A 19,559-nucleotide genomic window follows, 5' to 3' on the forward strand; every position below is an offset into this window, starting at 1 on the left:
TAAGTTCAAAACTTTTAATAAAATGTCTTTTTTTTTTTCTGGTACAAAATATGTAGAGCAGTTTCAGTCATATAATCTCTTATAATATCGTAAGAAGACACATATTTACATGTAATAAATAACAACAACAAAATACAATATAAACATTTTTTAAAATTAGAACAAGATAATTCTCATTTACACATTGTTGTCAGATGAATAAATAAATAACCCCAGGCCTATTGGTAAAAATTTCTTTTGTCTTATTTAAAAATTAAAAGCAAGTTATTAAAAACAAAATTGTGCTGGTGATACAATTATTCCTTTAGAAAGAAATGTGCTTTACATAATGGCAACAATTCTTAAGGGTATCAACGTGACATATAAAGATACTTTCTGAAGTTCCCTTAAATAATGCCAACTCAACATCTGTGACTGTGAAGAACTAGCCTGTGCTCACGTCTCATCAAGTAAAGGTTTCAATCCTTCAACACCATTTTGTTTTTCAGGATTCCTTTTGTCTAATCTACATTAAAGATCATGATTGCAAATGCCTAACATGTGACAGAGATATGTATCAAGAATTAGTCCCATAGTCAAATGAAGTTGCTAAGGGAAAAGATCATCCCCCAAGATGTAAAATACCATAAACAGAATAATATAAGTATTATATATATTGGTGTATAATAACTTTGTTTTGAAAAGGGCGGGAGGGGGGGGGGGGATTAACCTTCTAATATGGAGAGCAAAAGTTTTTGGACAAAAGAACAAATTGAAATCCTTATCGTGAGATAAGTTCTGCATACTTAGTATCAGCTATTTTAATGTCTTTTACATTGTAAATGTACTTTTATTTCAACTTTACGTAAACCATAAAAAGAAATATTACTCTACAGTAAGGTTATTTTATTTGTCTGTTACAAAAATACATCTCTAGATACACAAAAATTAATTCTAATGTTGAACACCAATGTGAGAGATACACAAGTTGATACAAACTTATCCTCCAACAGAGATTTTTTTTTTATAATGAAATGGAATTCTAATAAATACCAGCACTGATATGTAGAATCAAATTTTTAATCAAAGCCCATATCTAGGTGAATCAATTTTTCTGAAATCTGTTTGGCTAATTCAGGTGTACAAGCACAAAGCACACGACGATGCATATAGTCCAACTCTGAACCTAGAAGCAACATAAAGTTTCATGAGTTGGTTTGGTATCAAACACTTTCTTCCAAAGTTACTTTTTAACAAAATATATTAATAAATATGATGATTGGTCTCTGGGAAGAGTTAGTTTTGAAATTATAATAATATTTCCAATAAAGTTTCACATGTTCTTTAAAAATTATTTTTTTAAATTTAACATTACAAGAACAGACTGATCAACAGGAGAATTCAAAGACAACCTCATTTATCGCCTGGTCAACATTGATTAATATCAGAAAGTGTATACATGTAGAATTTAGTATTTAAACGAGCATTGACTAGCATATGCTCAAGTTGAATTAGCAGGATAATTCAATATTTTGAGATTCAAAATGGTTCCAAGATGAGCAGGACATGTCCTCATGACTGATCTCAATGTATGATATCTCAATGACTTCCCCAATTCCTATACTACAGGAATATATGCAATGGAATAGGCCCAGAACACAAAACGTGTATAAATATACATTTAAGACTTCCTCAAAGAATGCAGAATTAGCAACTAGAGAATCTATAGATACTTGAGAAAAAAAACAACAACTCAAGATCAATGTAGTTGGTGTGGAGGAGTGAAATGAATGTTAGATTTCTAGCCCCACAGCTCAGAGCTAAAAGCAAGGTAAAAGGACATTCAAAGCTGAAGTAGGTCCAACCTATTCATGTCTTGTACGTGATGCATTTTCAAGACAAAGAATAACCTCCACCAGCATCATTGTGAACAAAACAAATAAGAATACAAAAGAGATAAATGCTTCACTTGCTAAATATTTCTCTTGTTTATCTTAGACATTGACTAGACCTTTCACATTTGAACAAACATTTCAATGTTAAAACACAATTAGACTAACAATTTCATTGTAAAGTTTATTGAAATCCCATCAAAAAGGACAGCTTTTGCTCATAATTTGACATAAATCTGTAAATGTTTTGAGACATATTGCTAGGTATAGGAATGTTATCAGAGGAAAAAAAAGAGTTGTATATTGATTTCGTTGACTTTTTAATATTCTTTATGTAAATCATATTAAGAGAATGTGGGAAAGTTTGAGTTACCTGTTGGGTCCAACACTGTGGCTCCTGCTTCTTTGGCAATCAATGCCCCAGCTATAAAATCCCAGACATGAATACCATACTCAACATAAGCATCACCTCGTCCAGCAGCAATATGGGACAAGTTCAAAGCTGCAGAACCGTATGCTCGCACCCTAGAAAGAGAGAAGAGAAAATCAAAATGTAAAGTAAAAGAGAGAAGGGCTGTTGTAAATAAGATGTACTTGATAGAAACAACAGAAGGTAAACTGAAAGATTAGATTAGAAGCCACATGTAAACTAAAAGGCAAATTTAGGAACACATGTAAACTGACAAGATTTAAAAATACATGTAAAATGAAAGATGTAGGAATACATATAAACAGAAAGATAAGATTATGAATAAGTGTAAAGTGAAAGATGTAGGAATACATATAAACAGAAAGATAAGATTATGAATAAGTGTAAAGTGAAAGATGTAGGAACACATATAAACAGAAAGATAAGCCATAAAACACAAATAAAGTGAAAGACAAGCTAATGTTAAGTCAAGAATAAAAAACACAGATTATTAACTTAACAAATGGTACTTTACCCGTGAGAGTTGGTCACCATTGCATGAATATTTTTAATTTTCTTATCTACAATATCAACATCTCTGGAGCTTCCTCCTTCCATGATCACAACAGCTTTGGATATGTCTGATATAGAATAAAGAAAAGCGAAAGTAAAACATACTGAAGAAAGCATTAAAACACAGGACCTAATTACAGAATTTATTAAAAGCACAAATGCATTCAATTAAAAGAAAACTTTTTAAAATCATATCAACTATCTTCAGTCCTTTCAAAAGCATTCTCGATACACAATTGTAGCAAAGAATATTATTATTTTTTAGTTAATTTAATACAAACACCACATAGCCTTGCATATCAAGATTTGTTTTTTAATTACTTACAATTGATTTTGAAATGGCAAGAAATGATATGATTAGAACTAGTAAGTGCACCCAAAGATCCAAAAGAAGGAAATAAAAAAACATGATTAATAAAAAAAAAACACACAAAAAAACCTAGAAGCTATGAGGCAATGGAAGTGGTAAAGAGGAAAGAATTAATGGGCAGAACTAAGAATGTCATGTTAAACACTTCCTTATTGTACATAGTAATGAAAATATTAGCTCAATAAATATTATTGCAATAGTGTTAAGTGTTGTAATATTGTAATGTAATACTCTCAGCTTTTATTAAACTCATCAAGAATCGTAATGAATCTTTTTTTTTTAGAGAAAACCAAATGTGTATAGCTTTTTTTTTTTAAAGAAAGCTTTGCTACTGCAGTGCATAAGACCTTCTTTAAAAATTGAGTATTTTTTTAATTAAAAACATTGCTCAATATTTTAAGTTTTTTTGTTGTTGTTGGTCATTGTGCAGAGGACAAAAAAAAAGACAATTTTTACATGTAACCTTTGGAAATAGTAAAAGGGGTAAAGAAAGACTTTGATCCACTGACAACATAAAGTAAAAACTTTTCAGAAGAATCAATATAACTGTAAGCAGGTCAAGATTATTAATTTGTCCAGGGTGGTTAACAAAAAACAAAAACATAATAAATATATTTATTTAAGTTTATGTTGCAATCCAGATCAAGCTGTTGTTAGACTGTATTACATAAATTACTAACCTTTAGTTTTATTCACTGTCAGTTTCTTCCCATTTAGAAAAGCACCTTGATTTAACTTTGCAGTAAAAAGTTCATCTTTAATAGGAGCATACACTACACCAATAACAACCTAAGGATAGATCAATAAGGTGTCTACTGTTATGGCACGATTAGGAATTAGTTATTTGTTTGGGAATAGGAGGAAGTTTTTTACTTAGTAACGATGATGTGATAGTTTTTAAAAAATAACTAAATAGGAGTCGACATAAACAACACTTTCTTAAGAACGTAGCAATAAGAAGCATTGTATAAATGGCTAGAAGTAGATGACATTCAACGGTTCCCTTCATGATTATTAAACGTGTTTAGTGTTCAACACCAAAATCGACTACCTCTATTGATTGTTTAGCCTTTCGTCGGTGTTATCGGTTTCTGTATTCAGTGTTACCTCCATTTGGGTTTGTTTTCATCCGACACCGCAGAAGCGCTTAACACTATAAAGCAGTAAAATATATTATAAACATTACGATTATAATTAATGTTTATTTTCTAAATTATGATTTAAGAAAGTCTTTATGGAAATATACTTTACAAATATATAGTATCCATGTCTATAAAATTTTTATTAATGTCTAAGTAACAAGAAAGAATGAGAAAAATAATATTGTCAGTTAAGACTAAGACTGCTTTATTGATCCTTATCAGAAATTTGTTATGATTACTGTTGATGGAATGTTATGCCCCTTTCAGTAACCCAAATAATATTGTATATTACCTTCCTTTTATGGTTACTGTATAGAGTAGGAAGAGTTGTGCCCATGCATAGGGGACACTACTCTGGTAGCCAAGATGGCTGATTAAAGTTGTTATGATCTTAAATGTTCTTATGTCAAGTTTGTGTACATTAAACTATCAATCGTAACAATTACAAGGACTTTTTTCTCAAATAAAAACAATGATAAAAAAGATTCACATAAATAGAACAGACGTAGAAGAAGTCTATGTTCCTAATATAAAAACATTAATGAATGGCTTATTCTCGTGTAAACTAAAAATTAATAATGGCATCCTGAAGTGATATAGATGTATCACTTAGAGCCATTGAATACAATATAATATTTATTATTCATATTTAAAACAAAGGAGTTGAAGTACACTGGTAAACTTATATCCACTGAGTCTTTCAGATATGCCAACCAACATATATTATGCCGGTGACCGGTCACTTCATCCCCGGTCATTTCATCCCCTGGTCACTTCATCCCCTGGTCACTTCATCCCCCGGTCATTTCATCCCCAATTAAATATTTTATATATAAATATGATTATGTAAAATGCTTTTTGACATTTTGTTACTAATGCGTTTATAGTGTTTCCTGTTCCACTTTGTTTTCTTAATGAGAAATCTTATATTATATTGTAAATCTGGGTGTGTACTTAGCTATAGCGCTTCTATTGGATGTGGGGGTTGTAATATCATAATATTTTCCCGATCGAAGGCCAAGGTTTGGTGGAAGTAGTAAAAAATAATTTGAGAGATAGAAGTGCGATTAGAATAATAATGATCATGCCGCTGATAACTTATCATCAAAGGCCAAGGTGTGGTGCAAGTAGTGGAAATCTTTTGAGAGATAGAAGTGCGATAACAATAATTATGACTGTGCCGCTGATAACTTATCATCAGAGGCCAAGGTGTGGTGGAAGTACGACCATGTTTCACTTTATTTTATTTTTCAATCGCTCTTTCTTGAAAATGGGCGTGTCTTTTTTAGCCTTGAAATAAGTTTTTATTTTTTTCTAATAAAGGCGAAGTTCACCCATCCTCGTGATATCATGTCGCATGTATAAGTTTTGCTTTAATTCCTTTTAAACATTAACGTGTTACAATTTTGTCATTTAAATAAAAATGAATACATTAAATATTACTCATTTCATGATTTTTAAAATTACAATTTGCTAGATAAAAATGATCAGATGATGAAAATATCAGGGGATGAAATGACCGGGGATGAAGTGACCAGGGGATGAAATGGCCGGGGGATGAAGTGACCAGGGGATGAAATGACCGGGGATGAAGTGATCGGGGATGAAGTGACCGGGGATGAAATGACCGGGGATGAAGTGACCGGGAACCATTATGCCATGACATCCCCTAATAAATACAGATACCAGACCAAACCATATGGTTGGTATTGACAGGTACAGGACCTTCTGGCAACAAGGTTTTGAACCATGGTAGATTAGTTTTAAAAGGATTATAACAACCTTGCATTAATGACTAAGTGAACCACCCAACAATTCAAATGTGGCCAGGTGTGGCTAGGATTTTACTTTAAAATTTGGGCAATGGTACAATGTAAGAAATTTAAAAAAAAACAAATAAAATACAAATAATTTTGAAATGATTCCAAACACTACTGATAAAATAGGAAAAGAAACAAGCAAAAAATAAAAAAAAGGCTTATAATAGGTAAAGAACTGCAGCTATATATTTCAATACTGAAAAATGTATTCCCCTTTTTCTGTATCAAAGAAAATTAATTAATTACCCCTAATTAATTTATTAATTATTTTTATAATTGATTCATGTTTTGTTAATAGGAGTGAGTTGTTAAAAGCTTTGTAAAAATGTTGCATCAAAGGGTGTTACAAAGAAAGATACCTGAGCAGAGAGATTCAGACAGTGAAATAGTGATCAATTAATACCTGCTTATTTAATGTAAATCCCAAAGAGAAAGTCACTTCTGGAATGCTGTAAGCAGAAATATACATTTAAATTTATTTTGAAATTACCAGCTTCTAATGTAACAGTAAAACTACATTCGCTTCAACAGCTTTATAAGATTCATCTTTATTTGAAGGTTGGTGCATATAAAAAAAAATGTGTACTACAATATATATCTTTACTTAAATATTTTATAGGTGATGTTTAATACTGTTTATCTGAACTAAAAAAAATAATTAATATATTATTTAAAAATATATATTTTTTAATCTAAAAGAAAGCCAAGAAATTAGTAGGGACTCAGAATGATGATTAGCCACCTTCAAGATGTCACATAAAGATGACTGGACACTGAAGAAACAATCTCAAAGCAATGGTTCCTTCAAAAATATATATTTCTCAGCCTAACACTCCAACAAATCCTATAACCTTGTAATAGTAACAAAATATTACAATTTTATGTGTCCAGTGGCCTGGTAGTCTTCAACATTTGAATTAAATTAATGGGTTGTAAACTTACTTGCCATGCCATAGTGCACAGTGGCCTCTACCTTAAACTTTTAGAAAACAGACTTCGTACCTAGTTCATCTAGATCATTTTTTTTTCAAATAAAGCTGCCAAACTGTTGTTTTTTTAGTTCTTAACAGCAATGACTTTTGTTTTAAAGTTACCTGTGTACAAAGTTGGTAGTTCCATCAATGGGGTCAATGATCCAAGTTGGTTCATCTGTCCAGACACAGTGATTACCTGCTGCTGCTGTTGTCTCTTCTCCAATAAATCTTTTTAAAACAGACAACAAAAAGCTATTATATAATCATATAGTATGACTAGTCTCAACACTGGAAAACCTCACAATAAATCCAATTTTCAATATTGTACTACTAATACATCTTTTGTAGTTGGATAAAATTAAATTTTCATTTCATCAATATTATACTACTAAGATGTATTTGTATTTCAATAAAATTAAGTTTTCATTTGAGACAATAGTCATTTTTTAGTTCAATGTTTGAAAAAGGAATTTTAGTTGAATTGGTATTAGTCTTAGGCACACATGAACTGTCAAAGCTCCAAAACCACCAAATCATGATACGTAAATATAGAGTTAACAAGAAAATGCTAACAAAATCTAGCATTAAATTTCTACTAAATTAAATGTTTGAGTACCATGATATTTATTTCTTAAACCATAAATCAGCAGCATTTTGACTCTATTGTACCAAAGTGAAAATAGCTAAACAATAGAATATAAAGTATGCTGTACCAATGGGTTTTTGGCATGTCTTATAAAATGTTTACTGATAATGACATGCATACCTTAAGTTGCCTAAATGAGCTGCAATGGTGTGATACAATGTAGAAGCTTTTAGAGGTTGTATTGAAGCAACATTTTTATTCCGTGGCAATTTTATATACAGTGTCTTTTTTTTTATCAATAAGTTTAAATTTATACAAAAATCAACTGAAAAAGACAAGCCTCTAGTTCAAAATAAATACATATAGACACAACACTATACATACAGTTGGCTTACTTGTGGTTAGGATATTTAGCACTGATGATAGCTTTGACTGTAGACTCCACTGCCTGGTCTGTTTCTGTCACTAGGTCTGCTGCACTCATCTTTGTGTCCACTGATTTTTCTTTCCAGAATGCATCTCTTATCATCTGACAGTTGAAATACAACGCATAGCATTAAACAGCTCTTTTTTATGATGGCAACCAATAAACAGAGACAAGTGGGACAGGGTAATTGAGGGTCAGAAAGTTTGGATTCTAAATCAAACATCCAAGTTTCGGTACTTGTAATGGGGATGATGGTTGTAAGTATGACTTTTGATTGACACTTGTATCCAGATCCAATAAGTACTTAACAATGTTGAATAAACTCAAATGTTTTTGTTAGGCTAGCCAACAAACACACTAAGTGACAAAAAAAAGACAGATTAGCTTTACAGTGAATCCAACAGATCTAAAATCAGACTGAGATTTGTTATTGATTCTTCTGGTTTCTTGTTACCCTTATTTGCTGATGGATACAAAAACAGTTGAATGTCGAAACTTTGCAAAAATAATTAATTTAAAGGAATATTATTAACCATTCTGTCAAAGATGGTAATTTTGCTATATTCCTTTCCTATGATATAATAATGTTAGATCTAAATATATTTTGATTATTTAAGTTTTGTAAAATTTAATTAATGACGACTCAAGTTTTTTGTCATAGACAAAGCTGCAAGAGCATGTCAGCTATTGTAGTACTCATTCCATTTCTACACCCCCCCCCCCATCCCTTTACCCTTTAGATGCGTGTGCTAGTTTAGCCTCTAAACACTAGAATTGTTATTCCATTTTGTATGCACTCTTGTACTAAATCTCAGCACTTTAAGGGTTAATCATGCTTAGTTTTTGGTAACAAAACATTTTTATTTCCAATAATATTAATATATTTGCATCAACTGCAGTCTAATCTGACAATGATGAAATTTTATTATAGAATTACAAACCTCTCCTGCTTTTGCAGCCAACTCTAAGGCAGTTCCATAGATAACCTCAAGATCAATTCCTGCCATAACTAAATCTGTATTTTAAAAAAAATAAAATAAAATTACTGCAACAATTTCATGAATTTATTCATGCTAGGGAAAAAATGTAAAGTGTAATGTGATGGCTGAGTGGTAAATCTGTCAACTATATGCTCAAGTTAAAAGTAAAGAAAGTTTCCCTTTCAGAACTTGCATTCTATAGGGCAGATGATTTTGAGGTCATCTGTTTCTGTGGCACACTGTTAATAAGGGTATCATGTGGCCAGCACAACGAACATTCACCTTTATTTTTTTCCCAAACTAAAGTGAGGTAACCATTAGAGTTGGGTGGAATCAGGGGCGCCCTTAAAATTCCGAAATTCAAAAACCCAGTCTTCACTGAGATTCGAAACCTGGACAGTAGTCTAGATCTAGATCCATCTACTAGATCTATCTATAACTATAAGACTATAGATGTCTATCACAATATCAGTCTTGAGTCTCGATCTATGTCCTCTATGATGAGTCTATAGATCTAGAGTCTAGATCTATAGCATATGGACGTCTATCACAATATCAGTCTCGAGTCTATATCTATGACTATGTCTTCTATGATAAGTCTATCCTCTAGTCATCATCATCATCAAACTCCATTAGAGTGAGGGCTTGAGAGGCTCAAATCCTCTCTTGCAAAAGCCCTGGACAGAAACCCTGCTGTCTTGAGTAGTGCATAAATGTTGCCATACAGGTCGAGAATTTGGGTTTCCCAGACCTGTCGAGACGGAGATCAGCAAGTCTGGGGCAGTCAAACAGAATATGTGGCACGGTTTCCTCTTCTTCCCCGCAGTACGGGCACAGTGAATCAAAATTTGGCCATAGCCGCGAGAAATATGAGCCAACAGGACAGTGGCCTGTCCTGCACTGTGCTATAATAGCTTGCTCAGGCCTGGACAGCCTCCACCACAGGGAAGTGCAGTCAGGGTGCCTCATGCGCTCCCAGACTCAACTGGCTTTTTGGGACTTGTCCCAGCACTCAAACCACTTTTCCATTTCTGTTTTTTGTATTATAGCCAGGGCTTGATGAAAGCTTACAGCCTCATCAGTGGGTGGAATTTGCCCTCCCTGGTGGGCCAAAGAGTCTGCAAATGTGTTGCCAGTCACACCTATGTGACTCGGTACCCACTGCATAATTACAGGGGTGCCATAGCGTTGCTTAATGTTATGTGAAGCCATGATGACAGTGTTGATATTGGGGGGCCATGGTCCGGGGCTTTGCAAAGCCTGTAGTACAGATTTTGAGTCAGCGACCACAACAATCTGTGTTGCCCTCAAATGTCCCTCGCCGAGTTGAGAGTCAATGACTTTTAAGGCTTCACAGACTGCCATGGTCTCCGCATCAAAACTGCAAACACTACCACATGGTCCAAAGATTTTGACTGTGTAAGAGCCAAGAAAGTCGATGTAGGCTCCATAGCCTGCTCATCCAGAATCTATTGATGCCGACCCATCAGTGTAAGCAAAAATAGCACTGGGCTTGAAGGTATTAATGATCTCCAGAGCTAGGATTTGAAGGTCATTACATGAAAGGCTTTGCTTAGTGGCATTAGGGTCTACTAATTTCAAGCGTATGTCTGGGATCGTTGGGCGACACCAAGGGGGAAGGGGATGAAAGCGTTGAATGTTTTGTCGGTTGGTGGAGAGGCCAGCTTCATCAGATAGTCTAGTGGCATGATGCATAAAAGACTGCATCTGGATACGTCTTTTGCATCTTCAACCATCCACTAGTTTTCTAGCTGGGAGGTATTCATCCAGCCTTTTATACCGCTCATAGCAGGTCAGTACTGACCTTTCCCTCCTAAGGTTTAGTGGACCTATATTAACCATTATTTCAGCCGCATTTACTGGACTTGTCCTAAAGGTTCCACAGACAAATCTTAGTGCTTGGGACTGTATTTTATCAAGTTGTTCAAGAGCAGTCCTAGAGCCATAAATTTGCACAGGTAGGCTGTAGTCTATCTGTGATCGGACTGCTCCTAAATACAGGGATCGGAGCATGTCTGCTCGGGCTCCCCACTTCGTGGATGCCCCACGGCTCTTATCTTATGAAGCAAACCAGGCCGCCATACTTTATCATATGCCTGTTTTAAGTCAATGAAGACTGCGTATGTGCTTTCGGTCCTTTGGAATCCATCTGCTACGCTCTGCACAAAGATGTTGACTTGGTCTATAGCGGACATTTCAGCCCTGAAACCAGCCTGTTCTGGAGCTATAAGACGGGCACTCTCAAGGTACCAAACCAGACGCTCATTTACCATTTTTTCAGCCATCTTTCCCACACAAGATGTGAGTGAGATGGGCCTGTAGTAGCCTATATATTATAATTATATGTCAATACAAAGTGACAAACGCTGAAACTTGAAACAGTCTAGAGACTAGATCTAGAATAATCTAGATAAGTATAAGTAAATTTATCATATTCTCACCCTCATGGAGTCATACTCATAGTGATACTTTACTCATAGTCATAGTAATATTAGTATCTAGTGATACTAAGATTACTTGACTGATAGATCTAGTGAACGAGTATGATAATTAATATGATGTAGACTATTAATTAAACTAATTAAAGTAATTTTAAATTTAGATCTAGAATCTATCTAAATCTAAGTAATTGAACTAATTGCATCGAACTTCTAAATTGGGTAAAAACTTAAAAAGCTAGGGCTAGGCTATCAAGTCATTCAAGTTATCAAACGTAAAGTATCGTAGAGATAATAGATTATCAAGATTATTATTGAATTATTGAGATTCGGATAATAATTTTAAGACGTCAAGAATATCTAGATTAGAGTTAGGACTTAAAAGGGTCTAAGATTCTACTTTTTTTTTTTTTTTTTGCAAACCGGTACAGTGAAATTTAAGAACTCGGATTTAATTTATTTAGAATCTAGATATATAAAAGATGTGTATTTATATTATATATAGGATCTATAATGAACTCATTTTTGTAGTTATCTCCCTTGGTCGCGGATCGATAACAAAATAAGACTATCGATTAGATCTATCTTCTATAAATTTAGAGCTCGAATATGTCAACATTTGTCTAAACGTGGATATGTAGATCTAAAATAAATTATAACTAGATATAACCTAGATCTATATCTAGAGATAACAACAACGGAACCAGAGAGGATAGATGACCACTACATTGGCACTTAAACTATAACATAAATTACCTGTGTGTGTGACTAGTCTAGTATACTAGTTTATGATGCTAGCATTATTAATTATTGGTTCAAAATTTATTGAGATTATATACAAGTTTGTCAGAAGTTTGTCAGAAGTGCCCTGACATCCTATGGCATGGACTTTAAATAATTTATAATTAATTTCAATTCATATCTTATCTATTGTGTGTGTGACTTATAATTTATTATTATTATTAGATCTAGATCTATGACTTATAGTAGATCTATCTAGACTTGATCTAGAATCTAGACATTTTAAAAGTCTAGAAATCGATTTCAAATATTTCGTCTACTGCTGAGACTGCTGGGTACCTAACTTTCAAAAAACCAAAACAATGGAGATTTAAATTTACACATTTTCGGTTTTATTTTGATTCAAGTGACACACCACTTATCCCTGGTCTATCAGACCATGAGATCATAAAAATACACAGTCAGATAAAAGCAGTAGCCAATACAAAACCCAAAAGAAAAATCTTACTCTGGAATAAATGTAACCTAACACAACTACACCAAGCTGCACTAAACTTTCAACAAACATTCTTATTAGAAAAAGACATTAACCAACCAGTCGATGACCTCTGGAATTTCATTAAAAACCATCTTAAAAGCATAATAGAAAATCATATACCAACTAAATACACATCAAACAAAATAAATAAATGCTGGTTTAATAATAGACTAAAGAAGCTTTGTAAACAGAAGGAAAACCTCTATAGAAAATTTAAAGAAACTAATGCAGAAAGAGTTTACAAAAAGTATATAAAAATTAAACACTTAACCCAAAAAGTAAGCAGACAGCTGCAGAGTGAATACATAAACAATGTAATATCTAAAGATAACAACAAAAACCTATGGTCATACATTAAGTCTAAGAAAATGGAAACAACAGGCGTAGCGCCATTAAAAGATGAACATAACATAATACATAATGATAACGAAACTAAAGCAAACATTCTAAACAAATACTTTGCATCAGCATTCTCAGCCCCAGGAGACAAAGACATATTACTGAATTTGAACCAAGTAGACAACATAGAAGATATAGTAGTACAAGAAAATGGAATTCAAAAACTATTAGCCAACACCAAACCAAATAAAGCTTCTGGACCTGATGGTATTCCAGCTAGATTACTCAAAGAACTAAGTAATGAGCTAGCCCCAGTGTTCAAAATACTCTTTCAGGCTTCACTTAACCAGGGCAGAGTACCAAAGGACTGGAAAGAAGCTAATGTCACCCCCCTATTTAAAAAAGGAGAAAAATCTGACCCAGGGAACTACAGACCAGTATCACTTACCAGCATCACATGTAAAATCCTAGAACACATAATATGTAGCAACATCATAAACCACTTAGACAAACATAATGTCCTCACACCATACCAACATGGCTTTAGGAAATATAGATCATGTGAAACACAACTAATAGGACTAATTGATGATTTTTCAAAAGGTTTAGATAATAGTGAACAAATAGATGCTATCTTACTAGATTTTTCTAAGGCTTTTGACAAAGTTCACCACCATAGTTTGCTTAAAAAATTAAAATATTTCGGCATTAATGGTCCACTGCATCAGTGGATTAAAGACTTTCTGATAGGGAGAGAACAAACTGTAATAATAAATGGCTCTAAATCAACACCGATAACAGTAAACTCAGGTGTACCTCAAGGTACAGTCTTGGGTCCACTACTATTTTTAATTTACATAAATGATTTACCAAATTGCATTAGTTCAGGAACAAAAGTCAGATTATTTGCAGACGATTGCATAATATATAGAACAATAAAAACAACACAAGACACAGATATTTTACAAAGAGAATTAGATGAATTACAGAAATGGGAATCAAATTGGAGCATGTCTTTCCACCCAGAAAAATGTCAGTTGTTAAGAGTAACAAAAAAACTAAAACAAATTAATTCCACTTATCTTATTCATGGCAAACCAGTATCACAGACTAAAAACGCAAAATACCTAGGTGTTATAATAAATGAAAAACTATCATGGAATCCACATATTGATGAAACTACAAAAAAATCAAACAAAGCATTAGGATTTATTAAAAGAAATTTCTATAAATCAAATAAGAACATAAAACTAAAATGTTACTTAACCTTGGTTAGGCCAATAATAGAATATGCATCCTCCGTTTGGGACCCCTCAACTCAAGAAAACATTAAGAAACTGGAACAGACACAAAATAGAGCAGTGAGATTCATAACAAACGAATATTCACATTTGACTAGAGTAACACCTTTAGTAAAATCACTAAATTTAGAAAGCCTTCAGGACAGAAGGCTCAAAAGTAAAGTAGCAATCATACATAAAACACTGAACCATAATCTTCAAATACAAAAACAAAATTTAATAAAATACTCTGAAAGACACAAAGATAAAGGCACATTCCTCGTCCCATATGCTAGGACAAATTTGTACAAATACTCCTTCTTCCCTAGTGCTATTAGAGCATGGAATGGGTTGCCTGAGCTAGCCAGGAAAACCAGTGACTTGGCAGAATTTAAGTCATTGGTTAATATGCATGACTAAATGCATGACGCGTAGGACGTAATCATCTTCTTTTTTGAAGTAACGTCTGTATTATATAAGATAAGATAAGACACCAGATCGTAAAAAAAAAATGTTGAAATTAAAGTTTTTCAACAACTACTGAATTAAGAGACAGATCTAGAGTATTAACGTTCATCGTTTGACTTAAAACAAATTTTATGTTAAATCTTTAAAGCAGTTGTCTCTTTCTTTATTTAATAATTTAACTAGATAATTTTAATGATAATCATCATAGTCATAATCATCATAATGATAGATTGATCTACTAGAATTTTACTAGATCTAGATTTCTACTACTGTAACTACTAGATCTAGATCTAACTACTACTAGATTTAACTAGATCTAGAGACTCTAGACAGTCTAGATCTAGTAACTAGACTTAACTAGACATAGAATGATAGATCTCATCTAGTAACTCTAGTTTAGTAGTTACTAGAGAGACGGATAGTCTAGATCAGTGGTCTTCAACCTTTTTTGGCTTACCGCCCCCTTTTCGAATTTTTTTGTTTTAATAAATCCGCCAGCGCCCCCCCTGTAAGAAAAACACTTATAAAGAAGCGTGAGAAGGCAAATTTGAAAAAAATGTCATTTATTTATTAATTTTATGCTGACAATATAACAATTATCGCGCATGGGAGACGACCGCATGCCAGAGGCGATCTTCTTTCGCGAGCTTAGAGTAGGACGGAGTTGCAGAGGTGCCCTTCCCCTCCCCCCGTAAGCGCTATAAAGATCCACTCAGGCGCCATATCGCCCTCACTGGCATGGAGGAAAGTAACTGGCAGCATTCACTGGCAGCAGATGGCCTCTGAGAGAGACAGTTGAAGAGCTCTCATAAAAGCTGCGGGACAAACATTTGAGACTCAAAGAAAAGCCATTATTGAAGACAGGCGCTAAATACGGAAAGAAAACTTAAATAGATCGCCAGCAGACAACGGCTATGTCTACACAAAATTCGGGAAAATATGCAGGTTGCAACTAGGTTTGCGTAGTTATGTGAAACACTGCACTCAGCCGTAATCTTCGGAATCGAAGGCATTGGAAATATTATCATTATACAAAAATTATGTCAAATAATTTGCAGTGACTACACACAAAAATTAATCTGATTGTCATGAATTTCTTTCAAATCCTAAGAATTTTGGAATATTAGGGCCTACTGGTTTCAGGTTTAATTGTAAATTTATTTTTATTTTTAATATAAACATTATTATTGCTGAATTCACTACAAAATCAATTTTTATATTATTTTTGTATTTTATTTACGATTTTTATAATTAGGTTCCTATAGAAATGAAATTGCGGGCTAAACATTTATTTAGATGTTGCCTGTGCATCATAACTCACAAGGTGAATAGTGAATAGATCTGTTCTTTATTCTACATTACTTATGAAGCCACTGTACAACCACTGATGGTTCCCTATATTTATGTCGTCATAAACTACATAACTAGACAATTTTGAAATAATATTTCATCACTAACAGAAAAAAGTCTTTTGTGTAACATATGTTTTTTTGTTTTTTTTTTAATTAGTATTAATCAATTTTCAAACAATATCATAAGATTTAAAAAATAAAGCTATGCATTTTTCTAAGAGGCCACTAAAACAAATCCTGTTTTGCTGTTTTTTAGCGGCCCCCGAAAGGGGAAAAGACGCTATTAGTTTTGTGCGAAATGTCTGTCCGTCCGTCCCGTTTAGATCTCGTAAACTAGAAGAGATATTGAAAATCCGACCTCACAATATTTTAGACCATTCAAAGTTCTGATGCAACGGCTACTTTTTTTTTTCCCTGAAAGCGAAAATTCTAATTTTTAAAATCAATTATGCAAGCAGTTTTTTTTATAAGAAAAAGCTAATTAGTATGCATTATATGTTAGACCTAATTTAAGACGAATAGTAATCTTATAAACATCATTTTTGTGCACATTTTTTCTAATAGCGGAATTTTTTTTTTTTTTTTTTTTTTTTTTTTGAGGATTCGAATACGAGATTGAGCTTTTTCAAAACAATTAACTTATTTAGTTCGAACCGAGGGTCACAGGTTCGAATCCTGGTGAAGACTGGGATTTTCAACTTCTGAGTCTACCCAGCTCTAATGGGTACCTGACATTAGTTGGGGAAAAGCAAAGGCGGTTGGTCGTTGTGCTGGCTCAATGACACCCTCGTTAACCGTAGGCCACAAAAACAGATGAACTTTACATCATCTGCCCTATAGACCACAAACTAGTTAGGCCAGGTTCACATCTAACTTTACATTCACTTTCACGTATCCTTTGATCTGCGGGACGGTTGGGGCACTACACAAGATCTGTCAACCTTCTTTCTCCATTCTTATCTCTCATTTGTCTTTGATATAATTTCATTCGGATGTTCTTTCTGAAAATATTGAAGCCTACCTGGGTAGACCACTGGTCGTGCGGTTTGCGCGCTGGACTGTCGTTTGGATTTATCGACGATCGGAGGTTCAAACCCTGCCTGCTCCCATCCCCCGTCGTCCTGCGGGAGGTTTGGACTAGGAAGTAAACTATCTTCAACTCTGAAGGATTATCCGAATTATGTAAAACATTTTACTTCGGGGGCCGATTTTGAGTTTGTGTTTCCACACAAACTGTCTTTTGTAACCTTGTTGTTTTTAATATTGTTTTAATAGTAGACTTTTATAATTGTTCAGCAATATTTTAAAATTATTTTTGGAAATTGCTATATGTTCGTGAAGCCGACTTGGTTACATAACCTCATCTGAAAATGCCGTTATTCAAAGTAGAACATGGAATAATTTTTATCTTGTGGCAATTAACTAAAACTCTTAGCAGTATTTCATTACAAACTAGTGAGTTTTCGTATCAACACTTTGGCAATATTTTTGTTTAAAAAAAAAAAAAAAGTAAAATTTTCCCATTTGAATGTTTGCTTTAAAGTTTTTTTTTTCAATTAACATTTACATATCAATATATTAGCATATGTAGATAAAATAAACTTTAACCTAAATAGCCTATCACCTAGTTTGTTTATTAAATCATAAACGTTTATGCGCGCAAGATCTAAGAACACTATACTCCAGTTACAACAAAAGAGTTAAAATTTAAAAATAGAAAATGGGATTCCCGAACTCCATTTCTAACGTTGTTTCTGTTCTTCAATTAGAAGCAAGCTAACTAGAACTTGTCTACATGTAGTTTGCCAGCTTTAATGTTGAAGATTTTATTTGTTTTGTTTCAGTGCACCATTAGTTTCTTCTTTCCCCAGCGCCCCCTATTGTGCCCAGCGCCCCCCTACCGCCCCTTTGGCTCGTAGCGCCCCCCAAAATCTCGAAAACGCCCCCTTGGGGGCAATATCGCCCCCGTTGAAGACCACTGGTCTAGATGATAGATCTATAATTTTAAGATTTAGACTTTAGACAAGACAGTCACTTGCTTCTTCAGTTCTTGAGTTAACCTGACTTACTTAGCGTAGGACTTATACTTGATCTATTATTTATTATAGAGACTTACTTATCTTATTTTTATTATAATAATTATATCTAGATTCTAGATCTATCTTCTATATCATTTAGTATTACGATAAACTATCATAAACAGTTGAGTTATATAATATTTAATAGTACTAGTACTATAATCTAGATTAGGACTAGCCTGACTAGGTAGTTGCACACAAAACAAAATTAATCCTATACTATAATAGTAATACTCGTCTATAGTTTAGAACCCATGCTTGCAAGTAAGGGCTTACATTTAAGTTACTCAGTTTGTTTATCATTAGATGTGGCTGTATAGTATTGAAAGCCGAGGAGAAATCTATGAAGAGGACTCGTGCATATGTTTTGGGTATGTCGAGATGCTTATAAAGCTGGTCCAAAAGCAATAGAATGGCATCCTCAGTTCCTCTAGCTGCTTTGTATGCAAATTGGTGAGGGTCTAGGCTGTTATTGACTTTTGCAAGTTGTTTAAGGATATATTTTTCAAAACATTTCATAACAATAGGTGTTAGTGCTACTGGGCGGAAATCATTTAAGCAATCTATTTTTGGTTTCTTAGGCACTGGTATGATTTCTGAAGTTTTTCAGATGTTTGGAATTACGCACGTTTGCAATGACTGGTTAAAGATATGACAGAAGATAGAAGAAATTTGCTCCGCACATAGCTTGATCAGCTTGCCACTAATTTTGTCTGGTCCACAAGCTTTTGTTATGTCTACTCTTTTAAATAACAAGGTCACTTCATCCTCCGTTACAAAATTGATGTAGGGCTCTTGTTTTCCTTTGGACAGAGTGTTGAAAAGTTCTTTGTGTAGATCAACAAAATCTTCTTTGTCAAAACGAGAATAAAAATAATTTAGTTCGTTGGCGAATTTCTCATCATCAGCCACTAAAATTTGTTCTCGTTTTGAGGCGCAGCCCGTTATTTTCTTTAATCCCTCCCAGCATTGTTTTGAGTTGTTCTTGGCAAAGAAATTCTCAATTTTTTTCTTTGTATGTTTTTTTCCCTTCAATTATTGCTTTTCTCAGTTTATTTTTAGCATTTATAAACTCTTCGTTGCTAGCCTTATACTTTGTTTTCTTGTCAGTAATAAGGTGTTTGATTTTTTTGGTCATCCAGGGCTTATTGT

At 33.6% G+C, this 19,559-nt stretch overlaps 2 protein-coding genes across 6 annotated transcripts in view; one reads left to right on the forward strand and one right to left on the reverse strand.

Moving 5' to 3' along the window:
* The window catches only part of LOC106069551 (uncharacterized), a 24,068-nt gene continuing 4,509 nt past the window's right edge, over positions 1 to 19,559 (reverse strand). The window contains exons 1-9 of one of the 4 annotated variants that reach the window (XM_056035111.1): positions 12,368 to 12,471; positions 9,114 to 9,187; positions 8,141 to 8,274; positions 7,280 to 7,387; positions 6,589 to 6,634; positions 3,904 to 4,012; positions 2,816 to 2,921; positions 2,245 to 2,396; positions 1 to 1,165 (exon numbers count right to left, since the gene is read on the reverse strand). In XM_056035111.1, the coding sequence (XP_055891086.1) occupies positions 1,059 to 1,165; positions 2,245 to 2,396; positions 2,816 to 2,921; positions 3,904 to 4,012; positions 6,589 to 6,634; positions 7,280 to 7,387; positions 8,141 to 8,274; positions 9,114 to 9,179 (828 nt within the window). In that variant the 5' untranslated portion in view covers positions 9,180 to 9,187; positions 12,368 to 12,471 and the 3' untranslated portion in view covers positions 1 to 1,058. Of the gene's footprint in view, positions 1,166 to 2,244; positions 2,397 to 2,815; positions 2,922 to 3,903; positions 4,013 to 6,588; positions 6,635 to 7,279; positions 7,388 to 8,140; positions 8,275 to 9,113; positions 9,188 to 11,614; positions 11,634 to 12,034; positions 12,166 to 12,367; positions 12,472 to 19,559 lie in introns of those variants that run through there. The other 3 variants (XM_056035110.1, XM_056035113.1, XM_056035112.1) reach the window with 3 other exon arrangements.
* The window catches only part of LOC106061013 (bifunctional polynucleotide phosphatase/kinase-like), a 27,575-nt gene continuing 20,192 nt past the window's right edge, over positions 12,177 to 19,559 (forward strand). The window contains exons 1-2 of one of the 2 annotated variants that reach the window (XM_013219058.2): positions 12,745 to 12,763; positions 15,000 to 15,072. The gene's annotated coding sequence lies outside the window, so the exon portion shown is untranslated. Of the gene's footprint in view, positions 12,370 to 12,744; positions 12,764 to 14,999; positions 15,073 to 19,559 lie in introns of those variants that run through there. The other variant, XM_056035109.1, reaches the window with a different exon arrangement.

Source organism: Biomphalaria glabrata, chromosome 7, assembly GCF_947242115.1.
Source record: "Biomphalaria glabrata chromosome 7, xgBioGlab47.1, whole genome shotgun sequence".
NCBI classification, from domain to species: Eukaryota; Metazoa; Mollusca; class Gastropoda; family Planorbidae; genus Biomphalaria; species Biomphalaria glabrata.